Source organism: Schistocerca americana, chromosome 1 (assembly GCF_021461395.2).
Source record: "Schistocerca americana isolate TAMUIC-IGC-003095 chromosome 1, iqSchAmer2.1, whole genome shotgun sequence".
NCBI classification, from domain to species: Eukaryota; Metazoa; Arthropoda; class Insecta; order Orthoptera; family Acrididae; genus Schistocerca; species Schistocerca americana.
This window is the reverse complement of record NC_060119.1, coordinates 206,513,434-206,534,607: the sequence shown is the minus strand read 5'-3', so window position 1 is coordinate 206,534,607 and position 21,174 is coordinate 206,513,434. Positions and strand designations below refer to the sequence as shown.

The 21,174-nt window shown below is 41.0% G+C and overlaps 1 protein-coding gene across 1 annotated transcript; it reads right to left on the bottom strand.

Moving 5' to 3' along the window:
- Positions 1 to 6,404: 6,404 nt before the first annotated feature.
- On the bottom strand, positions 6,405 to 7,601 carry LOC124619043. Its single transcript, XM_047145400.1, has one exon. It carries the CDS (start codon positions 7,599 to 7,601, stop codon positions 6,405 to 6,407), a length of 1,197 nt encoding a protein of 398 aa, XP_047001356.1.
- Between the last annotated feature and the right edge of the window lie 13,573 nt (positions 7,602 to 21,174).

Below are 21,174 nucleotides of genomic sequence, written 5' to 3'. Positions count from 1 at the left end.
CTTGGTATATATTTTTCTACCATTGCAGTTGCATGCATACTTCATACTTGTAGAACGCACTGTTGACCCGGCGCATTTAAGATATTAACGGCTGTCAGTGAGATAGGCGCCAGTTTGGAGGCCACAGTCCACGCAAAATGCCATGGCCGCTAGAAGTGCAGTCGGCTGGGAAAGTGGTGGGGGTCGCTCAGAGCTCTGTAGGGGAAATGCCCAGCACTGGAGGTGAAGTGCCGTTCTAAGCTGAAGCCTACACTAGTGTGACCTCTGCTTTGTTTAGTATCTAAAAATATTCGTTGCAGGTGAGTAGCTGTGATGTGATCCTTACATCTTGGCCCAATCACCTATTTACATGGTCCCATAAAGGGAGATAGTCGAAAAGAACCGATCCTACAGAAGAGTAGGGCAGAGGGGAAAAAAGTACCACAGCTTGAAGAGTCGTGGGGGAAAAAAAACCTCCGCAACAGTATTCACTGAGAAATAGGGCAGCTAGCAGAAATTTCGTGGCTGTGGTGACGGTTTTGGGTTTCAGGATAAGGACTGATTTGTTAGTACCGTTAATGTGCATACAGTAAGTATGATGTTTCTGGTGAACCTGCAACTAGACAATCTTCATTATGGGTTTAAACAAGGAGTCAGTTGGAAGCAGTGTGAAGGAGATATCACAAAATACATCCTTCACTGTTAAAACAATAAAAAATGCAGCGGACGATATTACATACTACAATGGTCAAAATGTAAAATAAAGAGCATGTAGAACGTCGATTCTTTTGTCCACTGACCGTTCATTTATCTGGTGTCTGTAGAATTGAAAGATCGGAATTCACCAACGTCATCACTAGTGTCCTCAATATCGTTGGCACACAACACAATAACCATTTCTTCCACTTCGCCTGTCAATTTTTCCTGGTCTGCATAAGTTTTCACAACACCTTCCACATGTCTGCAAATTACTGCCCATTCTTGTTCAGTAATGGAGGGAACTTTATCCTCAGCTAGCTTCCACATGTCCTCCAGCTTGAAAGTTACGTTCTTAGCAGCCACCCAGTTCGTTATCTGTGCCTATACCATTTCTACAGCGTTTAGCTTAGGATAGTAAGGTGGTAAATGGAGTGAAAACCTTTGCAGGTTTGTTGCTTTCTATTAAGGCAAGCAACTCAATCTTTGTGCTTTCCTGGTCAAATAGAATGTTACGAGAATATAGCCAATATGCCATCTCAGCTTTCTTGCTATGCGTTGAAGGTGGTTTTTAATGCAGAACATTAGGATAGCTAGCATTGTCAAGGACAATAACCGAATTTTTCGGCATCATCTTATGTTCCAGCCACCTGATAAAAATATATTCGTTCAGTCAAGTATGACCCTGTTTTAGGCATGTACTTCACTCACATAGTAAAAGGTAAATCAATTAACTTGAAAAATTTGCAGTATTCATTTATTCGTGGTAATCTCCTGTTTTAGTTCTGGATTTGAAAATTAAAAGTGAATTTGGCACAAATCAAACTTTCCTCCTACGATCTGTTACATTTCATAAACGCGTTAAAGTTTGGAATTTCCAGCCGCTGCTTGGTAGAACATGTTTAAATTTAAAGGAAATTCTCACTTTCTTCTGTTTCACAATATTATAGTATGTGAACTATGAATGTATGTTTCATCGACATATACACTCTTCACGGTGCTTTTTTATTTTATTTAAATATTCAATACATTTACAGCGTATTTCTAAGCGTTCCACAAGCAACTACCAGTTGTCGTTTGTTTGCCGGCCGGAGTCGCCGTGCGGTTCTAGGCGCAACAGTCTGGAGCCGCGTGACCGCTACGGTCACAGGTTCGAATCCTGCCTCGGGCATGGATGTGTGTGATGTCCTTAGGTTAGTTAGGTTTAAGTAGTTCTAAGTTCTAGGGGACTGATGACCACAGCAGTTAAGTCCCATAGTGCTCAGAGCCATTTGCACCATTTTTGTCGTTTGTTTTGCGTCACCTGGAAAATAGTAGACATGTCTATTACACAAAAAATATGTAAGCAATACAAGGACATAAAATACTGACACAGTTGAAGCCTAACTTGTGAAGTAGGAATCTTAATGAAGAAATACTACCCTTAAAGAGATATTTTCTCTTAATCTGGGAAAAAGCGACTTTCCATGTGACGCTGTCTGTTTATAACATGAAAATAGTGTACTAGTCTCCCCATAACTTGTTCATCAAAATCTTCTACATGTAAAATTTTTGTCTCTTTATTCCTTTTTTTTTCCTGGAGTAGAGAAACCCTCAGAATTACCAGCAACTACTTTTTCTCCCATTTTCTTTACTCTTCTTATCGTTTGAAGAGAAACTCTTTCTAGAATACTTTTTAATGGGATTTTGATCCCCCCTCTTGCCTCTCCCAACATGAATTTAGTTACATTATACACAGTCTCTCGTGTCTGGCTCTGCAGAACTCTTGCTGCACTTACGGCACTTGGAGACTGTGATGCCATGCTGTGTATAGTGGTACAATCACTAGATGTGCGCTGGGTTGACGGCAGTGGACTGATGTGGCCTCCCATTAAGAACAAGTGAATGAACACGGCCAGCGCTTTGGGTGTAAATGCGTCACTGCACATCGGCCACCTTATACAGTGCCTGCTATACATGCTATACTTCCGTAACTTCCCAGCAACAGTGATAACGGTGCGCACGCATCCCATTGCCAGGTCCATCTTCTCTCTCGTTTCCGCTAGACAAAGAAAAGGAGGGCTGACAGCTGTTAACGGCATGATACTCGTGTAGCGCGTACGACTCTCGAGCTCTTCTACAGACACCTGCGTTATTCTTTCGTGCGCTACAGTGCTCAGATATAAATCAGGGTACATACGTATATTTTAGCGCTTCATAGTGTTTTAGTTGATATCATTGTGTATTCATTATAGTTTTAGTTCAAATGGTTCAAATGGCTCTGAGCACTATGGGACTCAACTGCTGAGGTCATTAGTCCCCTAGAACTTAGAACTAGTTAAACCTAACTAACCTAAGGACATCACAAACATCCATGCCCGAGGCAGGATTCGAACCTGCGACCGTAGCGGTCTTGCGGTTCCAGACTGCAGCGCCTTTAACCGCACGGCCACTTCGGCCGGCTATATTTTTAGTGAACAGGTATATTTTTTAATGTTTTTAAATTAGTTTTCGCCTTGCTGAAGCAGTATGTACGAAGTAACGGGCTCCTCAAAATATACAGACATATCAGATTGTAAATGTATTTGGAAAGTCTGTAGAAACTTCCACTGCAAGACTTAGTTTAGAGGGGAAAAATGACTTGATCAAACAAGAACGGTGTACATCAAATCTTCCTTATTTAAATAAAGTAACTAAAAATTATATCTGACATTTTCACCAATCTTGGTACTCTTCTTACAAATAGTTACTTGGCTGTAGAGAGACACGAAAACAGTATTGTTGGCTATGTGTTTTGCGTTTAAACACTGTCAACATCTCACCTCATATGGTTCTGTGAAGCAGTACCTGAAACATCAAAACTAATGAAATTAACTTTAACAATTCCTGCACCAGTGCTTTCATTTTAAACGTTGAATAGAATCAAAATTTATGTTCAAAACACACAGTCGCATATCAGACTTTCTCACTTTGCTTTGTTGTACACTGAAGAACAATTGCTCAAATCTGTGAAGCAACAAGAGTCATTCTACGACTACGCAATTAAAGTTTTTGAGATGAAGGATCGCAGCATTGTCTTCAAACACAAAAAAAAACGGCGAGTATCGGAACTTTTGATGTCATCCTTCTTAATGTAGACACAATAACGGGTATTTTGCGTGTATCCGGTATCGCTCAGTAGGTGTAATCTTTACGAGGTTTGGTCTTGTACTATGATAGATGGCACACGACATTATTCAGTGTAATGCTAGGGCATGATGCGACACAATACTGGGTAATCGTAAACCACAACATAATAATAATAACAATGACAGTAATAATAATAATTGCAACAAAAGTATTGTTACTTAGATAATCACAAACAATGACAGTAACAGTAATACAGGATGATTTAAAAAAGCGTCAGTTTTGATATATCAAAGTAAGAATTTTATTAAAAAAACACAAGCAACATGTTCATCTAACCTTCCCATTTCATGTACGAAAAATGTGTGATGTATGACCTCTACTGCGCTGGCATACAAGACCTCTGTCCATGAAATTCACTATGACTGCACGCAAGTTCCAACACCCGTTTCGTTGACAACTCATGTAATATCTTCCATCAAGTCATGGATGTTTTCGGGTTTATTGACATACACTTTTAACTTAAAATGACTGCAAAGAAATAAGTCACAAGGAGTTAAGTCACATGACCTTGGTGGCCACTGATGATCAGCACTGCACGAAATGAGACGATCTGGGAACTGCTCATGAAACAACTATATAGTTGCGTGAGAAGTATGGCAACTGGCACCATCCTACTTAAATCAGAATTCTTCAATGTCCATTCTATCCAAATGAGGCCACATAAACTTTCTATCTCCACTGAGTATCACAGCTTATCCTGCCTCATCTTCAAAAAAGTAAGGGCTGATGGTACCACTCGACCAAAAGCCGCACTGTCACTCGTTGTGGATGTGTTTCCCTTTCTTGGCTCATACAAGGATTTTTCTGACTTCTGCTTATTCCGAAAACCATTTAACTGGAAAAGTGCTTCATCATTGAAGATGAGCTTATTTTGCGAAGTTGTCGTCCTCTTGTCATCCTCACAGAACCAGTCAACAGACTGTCATCTCTTCTGGTGATCCGTCACTTTTAGCTGCTGCGTCAACTGAATTTTATTGGTGTGGTAATGGAGATTATACCCTAGAAGAACAGCTGAAGCCTAATTGTTGGGAACGATGACGAACTGATTTCATTGTGCTAAGAGCCATACTTTCACGAACCACCGCAATATTTTACTCATTTCGGCCAGAACGACAATGCCAAGGACTTTTAAGCTTTAGTATTGAACGGATCTCAAAGAACTTTTTCATACATCTGTGAACTGTTGATTCTGTCGGTGCCTTATTACGCACTAGAATCGCGTGAAGTCTCCTGACAGTAGCTGCACAGCTTTCGCCATTCTGATAAAACGTTTTCACGATTAGCACATGCTGTGCACAAGTGAACTGCTTCATGGTGGGGTACCGAATGCGAGAAATTCAAACTGAGTCAACAATCAGAATATTCCTTGGTATAAAATTTGTTTTGAATGTCACCAACTGTTTCAAAACCATCGTTGTTTTTCAGCCACCCTTCAGTTACAACAACAATACTGTTACTGTTAACAGTCTTTTAAAAGCAATTACAGTTACAAATACAGGGTGGCGCACGAAATGTGTTACCATTTTGTTTTTGAATATAAACTTTATTGTCAATACAATCTGAAAGGAACATATACAATAATGAAGAGCCGTCCATGGAGATTTGTTCTAACTCAGCACATGCTTAATATGTCCACCATTTCGTTTCCTAACTTCCTTCAAACGAACACTGAAGTTAGTGACTACCCTATGGCACATGTTTTCCGTAATTTCACTGCAAACTTGAAGAATAAGTCTTCTGAGCTCCATTAAATCACGTGGACGTTTCAGGAAATTTTTTTCCTTTTGGTACCCCCAAACCACAGCGTCTAAATGAAAATGCGCCTCATCTGAAAACCAAATGTTGTTGAGAGTTTCTTCCCTATCCTCCACCCAATGAGCAAACAGTAATCTCTGCTGCTTGTGTTCTTCAGTGAGCTTCTGTGGACAGGTCATTTTGTATGGGTACATATGGAGTTCACTTTTAAGAATGCGTTGAATGGAGCGTCTGGATATTCCCAGTTGCACTGCTGCCTTTTACACGATTTCCCGGCACTTCTCTGTACAGCAACTCGTACCGCTTCAATATTCTCTGGCGAACAAACAGGCTTAGGCCAAGGTCGCTTCGCTTCCAATACTGTTCCTTGCTGTACACATTTATCGAACAACCTGTGGATGGTCTTCTTACAACGGACCCATTGTGTGTTAAACTGTTGTCGAAAACGCCTCTAAGACACAACAAGGCTTTTCGTTTCATGAAAAAGTAACACAATTGCCGATCGTTGCTGTGTCATCAGTCTTCCATTGTCAGCCATTGCTGCTTACTAGTCTCGTAGCGGCAGTATCGTGTATTTCGCGTCATTTAGTAACTCATTGGTTTTTCCAAGCTCTGCTGGTACTGCTGTAGAGATCTCTGCGGGATATCTAATGTGCGTCGTAAATTGTGAAAGAAACAATTGGTAACACATTACGTGCGCCACCCTGTACCTCACGCCTCATCACTAGATTCGAGCCTTCTCAGATAGTGACTTGATGGTAAATTCAGCCGTTCCGCTGCTCAGGAACGACAGTATTGCTGAACAGTCACTTGACCGAACGGAGGATGACAGTGTACGTGGTGAGAATTGAGACGAAGGCGGCGAGGAACTTTAGGTCGAGCTGCACGATGCCGTAGACACTGAACTTGGGAGTGCGGCGCTCGACCTGTCGCAGGAAGAGGAGAAGTTCGCGCTCGAGGCAGCTGCCAGGTGGCGCCTGCAGCAGCAGCCGTGATGCCACGTCGGCTGTGCCGAGCGCCTCGCGGGCGGCCACGTGCGCCGGCACCAGAACCGTGAGCAGCGTTGCCAGCTCGTGCAGCAAGGCCAGCCACAGCTGCAGGTGGCACGCGTCCAGAAACTGAGCCCAGCCAGCCGCCAGCGACGCCACAGCGATGTACATGTACGCCGTCGATCGCAGCAGCATCAGTGGCACCTGCAGCGCCAGGAACAGCTGGTGCGCGCGCCACACCTCCTTTGCGAGCTCGCAAAGCGTCTCGAACGCCAGTCGGGCGCACCTCACTCGCTGGCAACAAGAGTCCAGCTGGCCGTTCTCGTAATTAGTACCAAAGTGCGACACTGCTCGGTCAGTGGGGAAGATTCTGGACGGATGTGCTACTTCCATCTCAGACACACACCGCTTCAGATCACACATTTTGCTTCTTACGAACAGGAGCAGAAAATAAAACTTGTACATATTCGTCGTGGTCACACAAGCATTGACTAACTGAGCTGCCATAATAACAAACGAGTATACTTTGTCCTGAAAGGACAGTATATTTATAAATATTAAGAGCACAACTGTGGTGCTTACAAAAGGTGCTATCTTCCAGCCAAAGCCAATGCTCGATTTAACACTCAGTCCCAGATCATTCTGCTGGCATCCGTACTCCTGTAGCATACGCAGCATTCTGCTGTACTTGCTGAAGTTACAGAAGAATTCTGCTAGTACCGTTACTGTGTTGATGCCAAAAGAAGCCACCGAAGCAGCAATGTGCAAGTTTATGGCCACCTGAACAGCACTCACGTTGACCGACAGCAAGCTGAGTGGCATTGCCACCATGCCGATCAGTTGCAAGGCGACCACAGCCGCCACGTGAGCCGTGCAGCACTTGCTCCTCTGCACTGTCATAGTTGCCACATCTATCCTGAACGCAGTCAGCCCGATGATCTTACAGGCCACGAAAAGTAACCTTGCATTTGTTAACAAGTCTCGGCTTTCTTGGAGCTCCTCAATCTGGTTCATTGTTCCCCGTTACTGCTATGCTGAAACATAAGTAACGGATCAAGGACATGAATAACATTATAGCTCTGAAGTAATCTCCTCTTAATAGTAATGAAGCTTAAGATCTACCTAACAGTTTCAGTAATTACACTGAAAAAAAAAGGTCCCAGCATCAACAAGCAGTTCTGCGAGATAAACGAAAGATGGCAGGCCTGTTTCTGCATCTTAAAGATAATTTCTATTCATATTTCGCACCAGTTGCATAATGATGCCACTAGTAGCACCACAGTAAAAATGCACTTCATGTTTCCTTTAAATACGCGCTGTAACGGTCATGAGCGTTAGTTACCTTTGACATTGTACATAGTGGATGTTAGTCAAGTATGAATTTAAGACGTCAAAGACGCATGATCAATAATTCGCTGGTCACGAGGATGCACTGTCACAAGAAGACCGGGCTCCAGATGACCACATGGCATTTCCGAGAGGGGGAAGATCATCGTGTTCAGTCTATGCCTGTACTGCATCTGCAGGACGAATTCGAGCAGCAGTTGGCACTAAAATGACACAACGACCTGTTAAAAATTGGTTATGTAATGGTTAGCTATGAATGAGACATCCTGTAGCGTACATTCCACTGACCCTAAGCCACAGCTCTTTGCGACTTCAATGGTGTCAAGTGAAAACTCATTAGAGGGAGAAGGGGAGGCCTGTTGTGTTATCTGATGACAGCTGGTTCTGCCTCAGTGACAGTGATGCCAGTGTACTTCAGTGTGTTGTGCTGCCGTTCATTAACAGCATTCAAAGGGATGTTTTCCAACGGGATAACGCTCGTCCACTGACCGCTGTAGTAACCCAACATGCTCTACAGAGCGTCGAAATGTCGCCTTGGCCTCTTTGATCACCAGATGTGTCTCTAATCGAGGATGTATGGGACACCATTAAACAAGAACTCCACTGTCATCCACAAAAAGTGTTACCATCCATGTATTGGCCGACCAAGTGCAACAGCCATGGAGCTCCATCCACCAACTGACGTCCGGCACCTGCACGATACAATATATGCATGTTTGCATACTTGCATTCAACATTCTGGCGGTTAAAATGATTATTAACGTACCTGCATTTCACATTTGCAATCGTTTCCCTTGCGCTTACATTAATCTGTGATTTTGCAATATTGTGTGTGTGAATTCCGAAGTGACCAAACTGATGAGATCACGCTCCCTAGACTTACACACTACTTAAAATAACTTATGCTAAGAGCAACACAGACACCCATGCCCGAGAGAGGACACGAACCTCCAGCGGCAGAGGCCGCACAGTCCGTGACATGGCACCTCAAACCATGCGGCCATTCAGTTCCATCTGTATTCCCGAAACTGCTTTTATTGATGTTGGATTTTTTTTCTGTTAGTGTATTCATAGCCACGATGAAATCACAGATCGACGAATTCGAGCCTTTTTTGAATATCTTACTTATATCCATTACCTGAATCATACACAGAGTATTTCAGAACGATTAATCCGATTTCACAAGACCATGTCTGCCAGGATAAATGAAGGTCTAGGGCAGGAACAATAGTCCAAGACATCTGGAGCACTGTTATAATTACCTGGCAGAGGTAAAGCTAGTCATAGAAATCTGCTAAAAGCTCAAATATAACCTCATGACAGAAATGGTTCCTGATGATGAAATAAATATCTTGGGTTTATCAGTAAATTATCAGTGAAAATGTTAAGACAGAATCAACGCATGAGAGAAAATTTCCCATAGTTAAGGAGGCCAAAATTTTATACACTGTGGATGGAAAAACACCGCAAAATTACTCATACACAGTGTGCAACGGATGTAAGTGCTGATATTTTTATATGTGGTACATTAATATATACACACATAAGTGTGTTGGCTGGTTCTTTTACTCATCCAGCAGTCTTCCCACAAACACATCACAAACTCTACAATCTAATGTTTACTGCACAGTTATAACTGCACCACCAAGTGGACTACACCTGTCAGTATAGTTTTAACTATTTTGGTTCCACACATTCACACTGCAGCAACTGACCTGCTGCCCAGGGGAAAACAAGCATTGATGGGTTGCTATTGCCACATCTGCTTGGAGGTACTACCCAAACTAAAAATATACAACTTTAATAGCTATGATTACTAGTCTGTAAATGATGTAAATAGTGATATAATGTTGTTCAGTACACTGTCCTCATCATCAACAGAAATATCTCCCCTTATACTCATTACACTCCGTATAGGTGTATTAGAATAACACAAATGAAGCACATTTGTTGAAAAAACGTCATTTATGTAAAACATAAACTGTGTTGATAATTTAAGATGGTTTAAATTTTGGTTTGATACTTAGTTCCGATGGTGCGCACTTCAGTAGCAATATATAATTTACTGTGGCTATTGAAAATGCAACAGTATAAAGGTGGCAAACTGGAATGAAGGGTACTATGAGCAAGGTAGGCTGTGCAAATGATTAGAATTTCAGCGGAACCGCAAAATGTAAGTAGGAGTTACAGACCTACATTCCGTATAGATGGAAAGCTTATAAAACTGGTTTCTTATTCAGACATCGCATCTGAGTGTTGGTTGTTAATGATAAGACTGTGCTACGCTTCCTGCAAGAAGCAGAAACATATACAAGGAGGTGTTGGAATTCGACAATGGTGGGATATTGGCCTATAGAGAGCGTGGTTTACCGTTACACAATATCGTTTTATGAGCTGTTCAGGATTCCACAACTGTCATCCGAATCGATTGGTTCAAGTGGATCGTACTCAGTACTACAAAATAACGAAACTAGGCTCTGTCCAAACAGGCGATGAAGACCCTTACGGTAGCGACCGACTTAGTACTATACAGTATGTTGACAGCTGCACACGACTAGCGCTCGCGAGTTTCTACAGTTGGCCGTGCAGGAGCATATGGTGACGTAACGTATGTTGAGTCAGAGAATGGTGCTGTCTGACTAAGGTAAGTACTGCCACAGTCAGTGAACAACATCTGGAGCCCAACAGATTGTCACAACAGTGAGCATTGCGGCGGCTTTCCTTGACATGACAGCAGAGAGAGGCCGGTCAACAGCAGTGCACCCAGCTTAGAGTGTGGCACTACATCTTCTTTTCAGGTGATTTCCGGTGCTGTGTACAGCATGACAATGGATGCACACCTATGTCAGTGGCTCCCAACCTGTGGGTAATTACCTCCTGAGGGTAAAACGAAATTTTCTGAGGGGTAAAAAGAAAAAAGTTTGATTGAATTTAAAGTCACGAAATGAAGTTATTATTAAAAGGTCATTACTATTACCAATATTTTGTTAGAGCATCGTATTCATTTAATGAGTTATCAATAATTTCATTTTTTAAATACTAGCATTAAATCATGACACAGTGTGGTGGCAGTTACAGCTTGGGAAATGTAAGTAGGAGTTACAGACCTACATTCCGTATAGATGGAAAGCTTATAAAACTAGTTTCTTATTCTTCCCCCTCCACTTGTTAATGAATATATGAACAACTTCTTCCTCACAAAATTCACCCCTGCACATATACATTGTACCTTGTGCTATGACTGTAAAATTGAGGCACTTGCACCACGTATATTTGAATATTTCCTGAAAATGCTTTCTCTGATTTTTAGGTAGTTCCTACCATTGGCCAGAAGCTGCATCATTATTTACTTTCGAACAGATGAACAAACTAATTGTTATTAGTGACAATGGACATACACAAAGTATTAGCAGCCTGAACTCTTCCAATTCCTGCCTGTTCAGAAATAAAGTGTCCAGCAGAAAAGTGATTTTCTAAACGTAAGTAAAAGTACATACTTTTCAATTTGGTTGCTCTTAAGGGGAGGCTCAGGGGTGTGGGTGATCGAGTGTCGCTAGGGACGAGAGTAGTGCAGAGGAAGCATGTTTTTTAACAACTGTCTGCCTCCAATGTGGATGCGTAGCTTTCTTGTCTGACGAGCATTAGTAGGCAGCACTCGCAATCCAATGAGAACTGTTTCATCATTACATATAAAAAGAATTGTTAGGAGTAAGCAGTACCAATTGTCTCATTGAGTCATTACTTCATGATGTAATAAGGTACATACAAAAACTAGTATAATTTATCTTTGCCATTTTAAATATAAAAGTGTTCAGAGAGAATTACTTTTTTATTTTAAAGTTTATTTATGCGCTTATGTTGATGGTGGGAGTCGCAGTTGCAACGGGGGGGGGGGGGGGGGGGCCTTGATACTAACTAATATCTTATTTTACCCAGGGGTAATGATCACAGAAAGGTTGGGAACCACTGCTCTATGTGAATGGTCCGAGAATAATGAACGTCATTGTCACAAGGGCCTATCACATGTTTGGTTCCTATAGTTGGTAATCTGAGAAACAACTGTCACATTTCTGAGATGTTAAAGCCAATGACTGTGGCCTATCTTTGAGGTCACAGTGACGTTACGCTTCAACAAGATAACAAAAGACTGTATGTTGCCAGTGCTGTCAGACCGGCGGGTTCTCCAGACCTCTCGCTCATTGTAAACTTCCCTTCATGGGTTGCCAAGAGACAAGGATTCCACCATTCACCGCCATTACGACAGATGGACTCTGGAATAGAGCTGAAGCACAATGGACTGGCATACCTGTCTATAGGGCCTGTTCGAGAACATTTTTCCACACAAGTTACGTATCATTTGGCGCCCTCCCCCTCCACTTGTTAATACAACCAACATATCATCTGGCAGCCCCCCTTTCCCTCCCTCCCTCACTCAGAAGTTATTTCCTCACACTTGGTCTCTAGGTATTGGGTCGGTCCAGAGGTGGATGCTGAGGACTAGATAGGTGCTGAGACAGAGAGCAAAATAATGACAAACACAAGTAATATATTAACACAAGTAATATATTGACACAAAAAAGTTCGTCGTAGGTAACAACACAGAGAGATAATGCTAACTAATAGGCTTCGAATGCACTGAGTCAACTCCACCATCTGACTGGGCTGGCGTCTTGTTATGTTGGCTCGGTGGCGGCGCTAGAAGAGTAAGAAGCAGAGTGTGTGCCTTAAAGCCAGTCACAGATTGGCGAGGCAGTCAGTTACTGTCAACCACATCAGACGTAACGGCCTAGGAAGCCCACATCATTAAGGATTGGGATCTCGCTATCGTAAAGAATTTTTGGGGCCACAGCAAGGGGTCAGACAAAATTACTGCCAAGCTATTGCTGCGTTTTGTTGGACTGTGAGATTCTGAAGACGTCTACCCTGCTTAGTCTCTAGTTAAAAATTTTCCTACTGGTAAATCCATAGAGCTCATTGTAGTTGTGTCAAGGTGAGCGTTCCTTCTAGTGTTTTTAATGATTATGAGGTCAGCAGAGCTCAGTAAAAAGGGAGGGGAAGGAGCTCAGGTCATCCTCCTCTCCCCTCATGCTTGACTTTTTTCAGGAAGGGGGTGAATGACCCATATACGCTCTGGTATCAAATCGAAAGTGTTATATAATCTCTTTGCCTGTGTAGCTTAGCGATCACATACTTTACATCCCATGACGGAGCAAGCGCAGCCTCTTAATGACGATGTGTGTGAGCTCACCCTGTCGTTTACCACCAGTAAAAGCAGGTTGGCCATCCAAGGACAAGTGCTTCCAGTTAAATGAGACATGAACGCTATCAGTTGAACATCACCTTGAGGGTGTGTGTGTGACTCTTGATTCTACAAATTTACACGCCAGTAACGCACGTTGCTCGGATTTAGAAGAACACAGCCTGGGAAGTTGGTCTGCTATTTGATATCTACAGAGTTCATGGGAAAAGTGTATTATTGAGCCGTGGTCAACTATGCTTGTTGGACTTGTTTGATGAGCACCTTTGTGTGTAGACTATGTGAATAGTTACTTGGAGCTATCCGCAGTACTGCAGGGTCCTTTAACCTGTATACTTAGGTTTGAGCTAACCTCCATTTCATTTCAAGGGGTTACCGGTTTCCATTTAGTTAACTGACACTACCGAAATTTTTTAGAGTGTTTGTACCCCGTTGGTAATTTAGCAGCATTATTTGTGCTGGTTTTCTTTAATTTATTTTGTTTTCAGGGCTAATGTAAGTTCAGTTATACTACCTGCTGTTCGAGTTGATTCGGCCTCCACAGCTGAATGGCCTGTGTAGATGGCTGCCATGGGGAGGAGCTGGTTCGATTCCTGGTACTTCTAAGGATGTTGACGTGGTGCGAGGGTGATACGGGATGCACACTGCCTCATGATGCCAAATGAGGAGCTAACTGTCTGAGAAATAGCGGCTCCAAGGTCTTGAAAGTCGATTAAACGGTCGGGAGAGCGGTGTGCTCACCACATGCCTTTCCACACTGCATCAGTATGCTGCCACGTGGCAGGAGATGACACAGCGGCTGGTCGACATCCCTCAGGCCTTCCAGGCTAGCAAGACGAGCTTCTTTTTTGTTTTAGCTGAAGCCACGTGGGTGTTCTTGTTCAAGTTTTATTCATACAATATTTTATAGAACTAGCCTGTCTTACTTTCATCGTATTTGAAGAGTTCAAATAACACTTCCCTGATTTTTATAAAGGTTATATTTTAAATTGTTTTTTATCTATCTGCTGTGCTTATTCATGTGTTAACTAGATATTTAGTGACAGTTGGTATATTTTTTATTACATCTGTTAACTGAAATCTTTTCTGTTTGTTTTACGAGTACCTGAATTTATACTGTGATCCGTTGAAATTATTTTGACACAGGATGTGTCAAACCTCAACACAAAATTCATCGAATTTCAGTTATTAAATATTAATTGTTCATTTTATTACATTTATTAGAGTTTGCTAAATTTTACAACTTCTTAAATAAATATTTCCCTTTGTGGGTGAAGTGTTATGATTTCTGTTGCTTGTTCCTTACCTCTACCAGATCTTCAGTTGCGAAAGTATTATAATGGCAGAAGAGTGTGGTTGTGGGTCTGAATGAGTTATCAGACCAGAGAATCCATGAAAATACAAAATTTATTTCGTAGTTTTTTCCTTGTATACTGGATACTGTTCAGGTGTCTTTATTTTTACGTGACTCTGTTCTCAATCATAGCTCTAAAAGATGTGGTTGGGATTGGGCCGTTTAAGAAAGACCACTTAGTATATGATTTACAAATCTGGAACAAGGTGGTCGAAGCAATGTTAGTGAGTTGGCGCAGCATCTTCATCACGTGTTGGACTGCCTGCTAGAGCTGAGCTCCCTACCCTCAACAACGTGAGTCAAGCTGTTGTTGATTGTCTCAAGTGTCTCGCCAGCGTGCAACATAGTACTGACATGTTTCAGTATAATACCCATCACGATCACAGTTATTTTGGATCAAGTAATCCGGTAAAGGATTGACGTAAAATTAACGCTGATGTAAAGCAGGGTGCAGAAATTCAAGAGTTGCAAGAAAAGGTTGTGAAATACAGCATCAAGCTGCTCTATTTCAAAGGAAACTAATTTCTGACGATCAGATAGCGACAGAGGATAATTGTGAGTGTGTGTTTTGGGGAATGATGCTGGTATGAAGATATATTAATCGTTTATCGAACCAAGTTATGGCTATTGGACAAGGAATTACTAAATTGTCAATGGATGCTAGTGACTAAATGGTACGATTTTTTCGTTAAATTACAACAGCAGGCCAATGTCCTTCAAATTCCTGACGTTGTAATTCTTCAAATTATTTACCCGTAAACTAATGGGCTCTTCGCTAGTATTGTTAACAAGATCATTCGAGAAAAAATGTGCGTTGAGTGGTTTGCGTGGTACAATGTTAACCAAGGCTTGTCAGAAATGAATTAATTAACAAACATTATTTTTGAATACAAGGTCAACGAGAAATCTTCGTAAATTATATTGAGAATCTTAGATGGGCTCAATTATTATTATGTGTTTAGGGCAGTAAAAATCAGGTTGTTATTGACAGAAGGGATGTGGCTGGAAGACAATTTGCGGGTGGTTTCTGCTAGTAAACCTGATAGTTTCTTTGACTTTAATCAAGTTGTGTGAAATAGAATGGGCATTAGTTTTGCTGATCAGAGAAAGAGGGTTTGCTGAGCATCAGAGCAACTATTCTGGAATCTCTTCCCCTCGATATCACAGGAGTGACCAACGTGGACTAGATAGTAGAAATTGACTTACGTGCTAAAAATTGTGGTCTTTTGCTCAGGAGTGTCTAGTCAGACGAGAGAAAGGTAATTACATATGACATTTCTCGGAAATTGGATGGGGTAAATGAACAGGATGGTCACCCAAGGGGTGTAACCAATTCAATGGAATTACCAAGGACTTGCTACCCTTTATCTGTGCTACCGAAATGGAGTCACTTTAGAATTCTGGCAGCAATATTTCCTTGCTTAATTATGCGTGGTATCTCAAGAACAGTAAGATTTGTAAATTTTCCTCTTTAATGCTTGCAGTACCGAGGGGGGAGGGGTACTTTTTTCCCCACATTTCAAAATATTGTAATCTACTCAATTACTCTATTTTTAAAATTTTCAAAAAATTTATTGTTTGTTTTCGGTTAAACTTTTAAATTTAAGACTTAATAACACATGTCACTTTCCGCAATAAATATCATATTCAATATTTTCTTGTTCAGGGTCTTGCTTACTCATAAATATTTCTTTAAATTGTATGTCGTGAATAAAAGGCAATAACAATTAATGAGATTTACATTTTTAATTTTTCTGTTGTTGAAAATGCATTGACGTTGCTAAGAGTGTGCTAACGGAACATTTCAGGTTCTGGTTCCTACTTACACAAGAGTACCTACTTATAAATATGTTATTAATATAAATCAGCAACATTTAATGAAATTCTATTTTAAACTTTTTTTAGGTTGGGCATAAAGTATGCCACTCCCCAGAATGAACTGTTGTGGAAAATGAGTTGATTTTGCTAGGGTCAAATTGAGTGGATAAACGGGTTCGAACTGCTAATTGTCAGTCACTATCATTTCTGGTGGAGATACAAGTTAATTAAAAAATGGAGGGAGCCTTTAAAGTCTTTGTTGCCAAATATTTTTGGTATACTGACTTATTTTTGGAGTATGATTTCATACAAAAATAATTTGTGTTTTAGACTACTGTGGAAACGTGTTTTCCTTTAAATTTCATCTGGGTAAGGATTATCAATTGCGTAACCAAAGTCATCTTTCTTCAGTTTTAGTGTTGATTCCAGTGATTTTCAGTTTGGTGTCTGACATTTAGGGGAAGGTGAAGCCCAACAGTTATTAAACTCTTTTTGTGAATTTCTGAATCTTTTGACTGACACATGGACGTAACCAACAAAATCAAGTATTAGTTCCAACTCACCGACCAGGTTGTGGAGTGTCACACTCCTTACCGATCCTTGCCCGATCTTCACATATGCTTTACAAGCGCCCTACTTCATCATTTTGGATCTGAAAGACAAAAACGCCTGCCACCAGGTAACTCCAACCGAATAATCCAAGCCATTGATCGCTTTCTGCACAGACTGGAACTTGTCTGAGTTCAACAATCCTCAGGTTGTGAGCTGGTGCAGTATTCCCTCCAAATCTGCTGCATTTCATCTTGGGCAAATTGAAGTTTCGTTGCGTGTGCAGTTACCTTAATGACGAGATTGTATACAGAAAGAAGTTTGTAGAGCACCTTCAACATCTTAGTTAAGCGTTGTCCTGTTTTAGGCAGATGGAATTAACAGTGAATCCTTCTAAGCTTAATTTAGCGAGTGGTAACGTTTCTTTTAACAGCATGTAGTTTCAGCCAATGGGCCTAAAATTGATAACGAGTGCAACAAAGCCATTTATAATTATCAGTCCTCCCACTTCCAAGAACAAGAAGGGAGTTTCACAGTTAACTGGAATTCTTAACACTTTCAGGGAGTTCATTACAATCTTCAGCTAGATAGCGGCTCCCTTACATCAAGTTCGTTTAAGGGAGAGGTGCTTCAGTGGTCAGAACCAGCTCTCAGCTTTTGATGTGTTGAAGTAGACACTCAGTAATGCTCCCATGTTAGCTACATCAAATTTTCAGCAACAATTGATTGGGTTGGGTTGCCTGGGGGAGGAGACCAGACAGCGAAGTCATCGGTTTCATCGGATTAGGGAAGGACGGGGAAGGAAGTCGGCCGTGCCTTTTCAAAGGAACCATCCCGGCATTCGCCTGGAGCGATATAGAGAAATCACGGAAGAGGGATTGAACCGTCGTGCTCTCGAATGCGAGTCCAGTGTGCTAGCCACTGCGCCACCTCGCTCGGTATAAATTCACTCTCTAGATCAATAGCTCCAAATCAGTACTTGTAACCATCCTGTTACAAGAATCTGATGGAAACTTTCAGTGGGAGAGGGGGAGAAAGGAAAGGCAAACCAATTCTCGTCTGGCGCCATCTATCAGCAATGGCCGTCCATGTCCTCCATGCTCGCTGATATTAGATTCCTACTTGAGGTCTGACGTAAATGTGCATCCGCACCGAAGCTTGCCCATTGAGGCAAATCAGTTACATGAATGTCTAGGGTCTGTTCTTTCGGACATGTTCGAAAGATAAAAAAAGACAGAAGAGATATATAATCATTGTGGAAAGTGACAACCAATGGATTATTACAGTTAGTGTATAGGATCTATGAGAGCGGGGACATGCCATTAGAATTCGGAAGAATATCGACAATGCAATTCTGAAGTAAGAATGGGCAGAAAAATGCCTATTCTTAGCTATTCATATGCACAACTCGCTGACTGGAACAATATGCAAAAGAATGAAAAAGGAAATTGAGATTTCTCTTACGTAACAATTTCACTTTAAAAACGGTAAATGGACCAGAGATGCAGTTGTGACGTTACACGTAATAAAGGATACCACTATGAATAAAAATCTGAATACTTTCACGGGCTTCATTGACCTATAAAAGTGACCGACAATGCAAAGTGGTACAAGATGTTTCAAATATTCAGAAAAATAGATATACTCCATAGCCTACAAAAGCTAGTATGTGGTATGTACAAGTGCGAAGAATAAAAGACTAAGAGAGAAGTGCTGGAATTATAAAGGGCATAAAACAGAGGTGCAGTCTTTCTTTTGTTCCGTGCAATTTGTAGGTCGGACAAACAATGAAGAAAATACAACAAACGTTCAGAAGTAGGAATAAAATTCTGCGTGGAAGAACATCAATGGTTAACTGATGGCATTGGAGTCCTTTGTGAAAATAAATAAGAAACGCAGGGCCTGTTAAATCGAATGAAAAGGTAATGAGCACTAAAGAGAACTGAAGGTAAACCAAAGGAAGATGGAAGTTTTTACGAGCAGCAGAAATAAAACTGACGACAAGCTTACAAAATTAAGGACCACACAGTACACTTCGAAGCAAAATAACGCTACGTTTCATTAACACATTAAGAGAACACTACGCTGTCAACTCCAAAATCACACTATGTAACCAGCATCGTTAGATGAACACAAACTGGAGTGACACAAATACCTAGCGTAAATCTCTGGACTAGCAGGTAGCCTGATGAATGACACATCTCACGTGGGCTCGTTGGTTATTTTCATCAATCCGAACATTTTACACGCGGAAGTTCGATTGACAGCAATTAAATTTCTGCATTTGGTCCGTCGATGGTTTTGGCAGACTGAGAAAATGTTTTGTTGGGTGCCACAATGTCTGCACTCAGGTTGCGGGTATTGCTAATGTGATCGCAACATACTTTTTGTTTAAAGAATGGATTGCAGTAATACTCAGCTTCAAACACTTGATATGAGCTTATTATTCCTGATTTCCCAGGTACATACACTGAATCCTTTTGTTATTCTCTTGCATTCTGCTTGTAACTGGATCTTCGATTTTGTGAACGGGTTTGAGTTCTGTGTGTATATGATCTTCAGCATCCACACATTCCATCGACAACCATGCCTTTACTACAGTTAAATGCTCCCTCTTTATCTGTAGCAAGTCAGTCTGAGTCTTAGAAACTGTTACTTAGAAATCTTTTTCTTAGAGTGACCTGTTTTCGTACTTGTTTTGGATTTCGGTGTTGATTAATGACCAAATGAGGACTTGTTAATACTGTAAAAAGTGTAAGTAGGCGGTTTAGGTTTTTTTATTGGTAACGCCACCTCTGTATGAAAATCACTGGCTGTGCTGTGTGCAGTCTGTGGCTGCTTTGCATTGTTGTAATACTCGCCATTGTAGTATACATGATGATATCAAGGTAAATGCATTGTTTGTTCTCTATTAATATCTTTCATTTGCTAACTATCCCTATCAGTAGTTAGTGCCTTCAGTAGTTTGAATCTTTTATTTAGCTGGCAGTAGTGGCGCTCGCTGTATTGCAGTAGCTTGAGTAGCGAAGATATTTGTGAGGTAAGTGATTTGTGAAAGGTATAGTTTAATGTTAGTCAGGGCCATTCTTTTGTAGGATTTTTGAAAGTCAGATTGCGTTGCGCTAAAAGAAATATTGTGTATCAGTTTAAGGACAGTCGTGTAGAATTGTTCAAAGGGGACGTTTCATATGTCGACCCTTAGCCTAGGATACCTCACTGGAATCTTCTGATTTTTTGTTGTAGTTTGTGTAATTAGTGTAGATTTTGTTTATTGCTACTGCGTAATTGTAGAGAGAATCTCCTTGGTAGTTGTGGTTTTTCATTGTTGCACAGTAAAACAGTTGTGGCATGCATGTAGATTTGCACCAAGTATTTCGCAGCTGCAATTAACTAGATATTATTTTCAGTTCTATGTTAATGTGTTCTCTTATTTTTGCTCTTAAAATTGTGCTTTTCTGTGTTGTCGTGTGAAATACTGTGACAATAATGGCGTGCGAAAAACGTAATACTAGGCTCCAAAGTAAACTGAGAAATGACAGTGAAAATGAAAGCAGTGTGTTAGCGCCACCGAGTAATGAATTAACTGATGTTCAAAGTAGTTATTTGGTAATTGTGCATAGGGAAATGGAGCGGGCGGTAAATAATGGCGTGGACAGTGAAACAATTAGTGAAGAGGGCAGCATTATCGATCGATCGGTCGGCAACAGCTCGCCTCAGGAATCCGAAATGACAGGACACAGTTTTGCAAATACTGTAGATTCAGGTTTTGCGTCCTCACCGTTTTCTCAAATGAGTCAAGACACATTTTCCGCTTGTCAAAATGTGAATGTTGCCGGTGCAACTTCACTGCCGAAAAGCACTGAGGAACATGTTTCAGACACCAGTGCATTGTTATTACAATTAATGCAACAAATGGGACAAAAGCTTGAAAAGTTAGACACAATGGAACAACATCAGAGACAAACACAGCAACAGTTAGACACAATGGAACAAAATCAGAGACAAACACAGCAAAAGCTTCAAAAGTTAGACACAGTGGAACAAAATCTTAAAAAGTTAGACTCATTGGAACAAACACTTGAACAAACACGTGAAGATTTAACTACTGAGTTACATAACATTGAATCGAAATGTCAAAAAGTCTGTAATGACGTAAAAACACAAATTTGTGAGCATTTTCAACCTATTTTGTCGCGGCATGAAAATGCATTATAGAATCACGAAGCAGCCATAAACGAACAGCAAATTATTGTTCATGAAAA

Bases quoted from the DNA above. Each gene is read 5' to 3' on its own strand.
- LOC124619043 (XM_047145400.1), bottom strand. From the start codon at position 7,601: ATGAACCAGATTGAGGAGCTCCAAGAAAGCCGAGACTTGTTAACAAAT.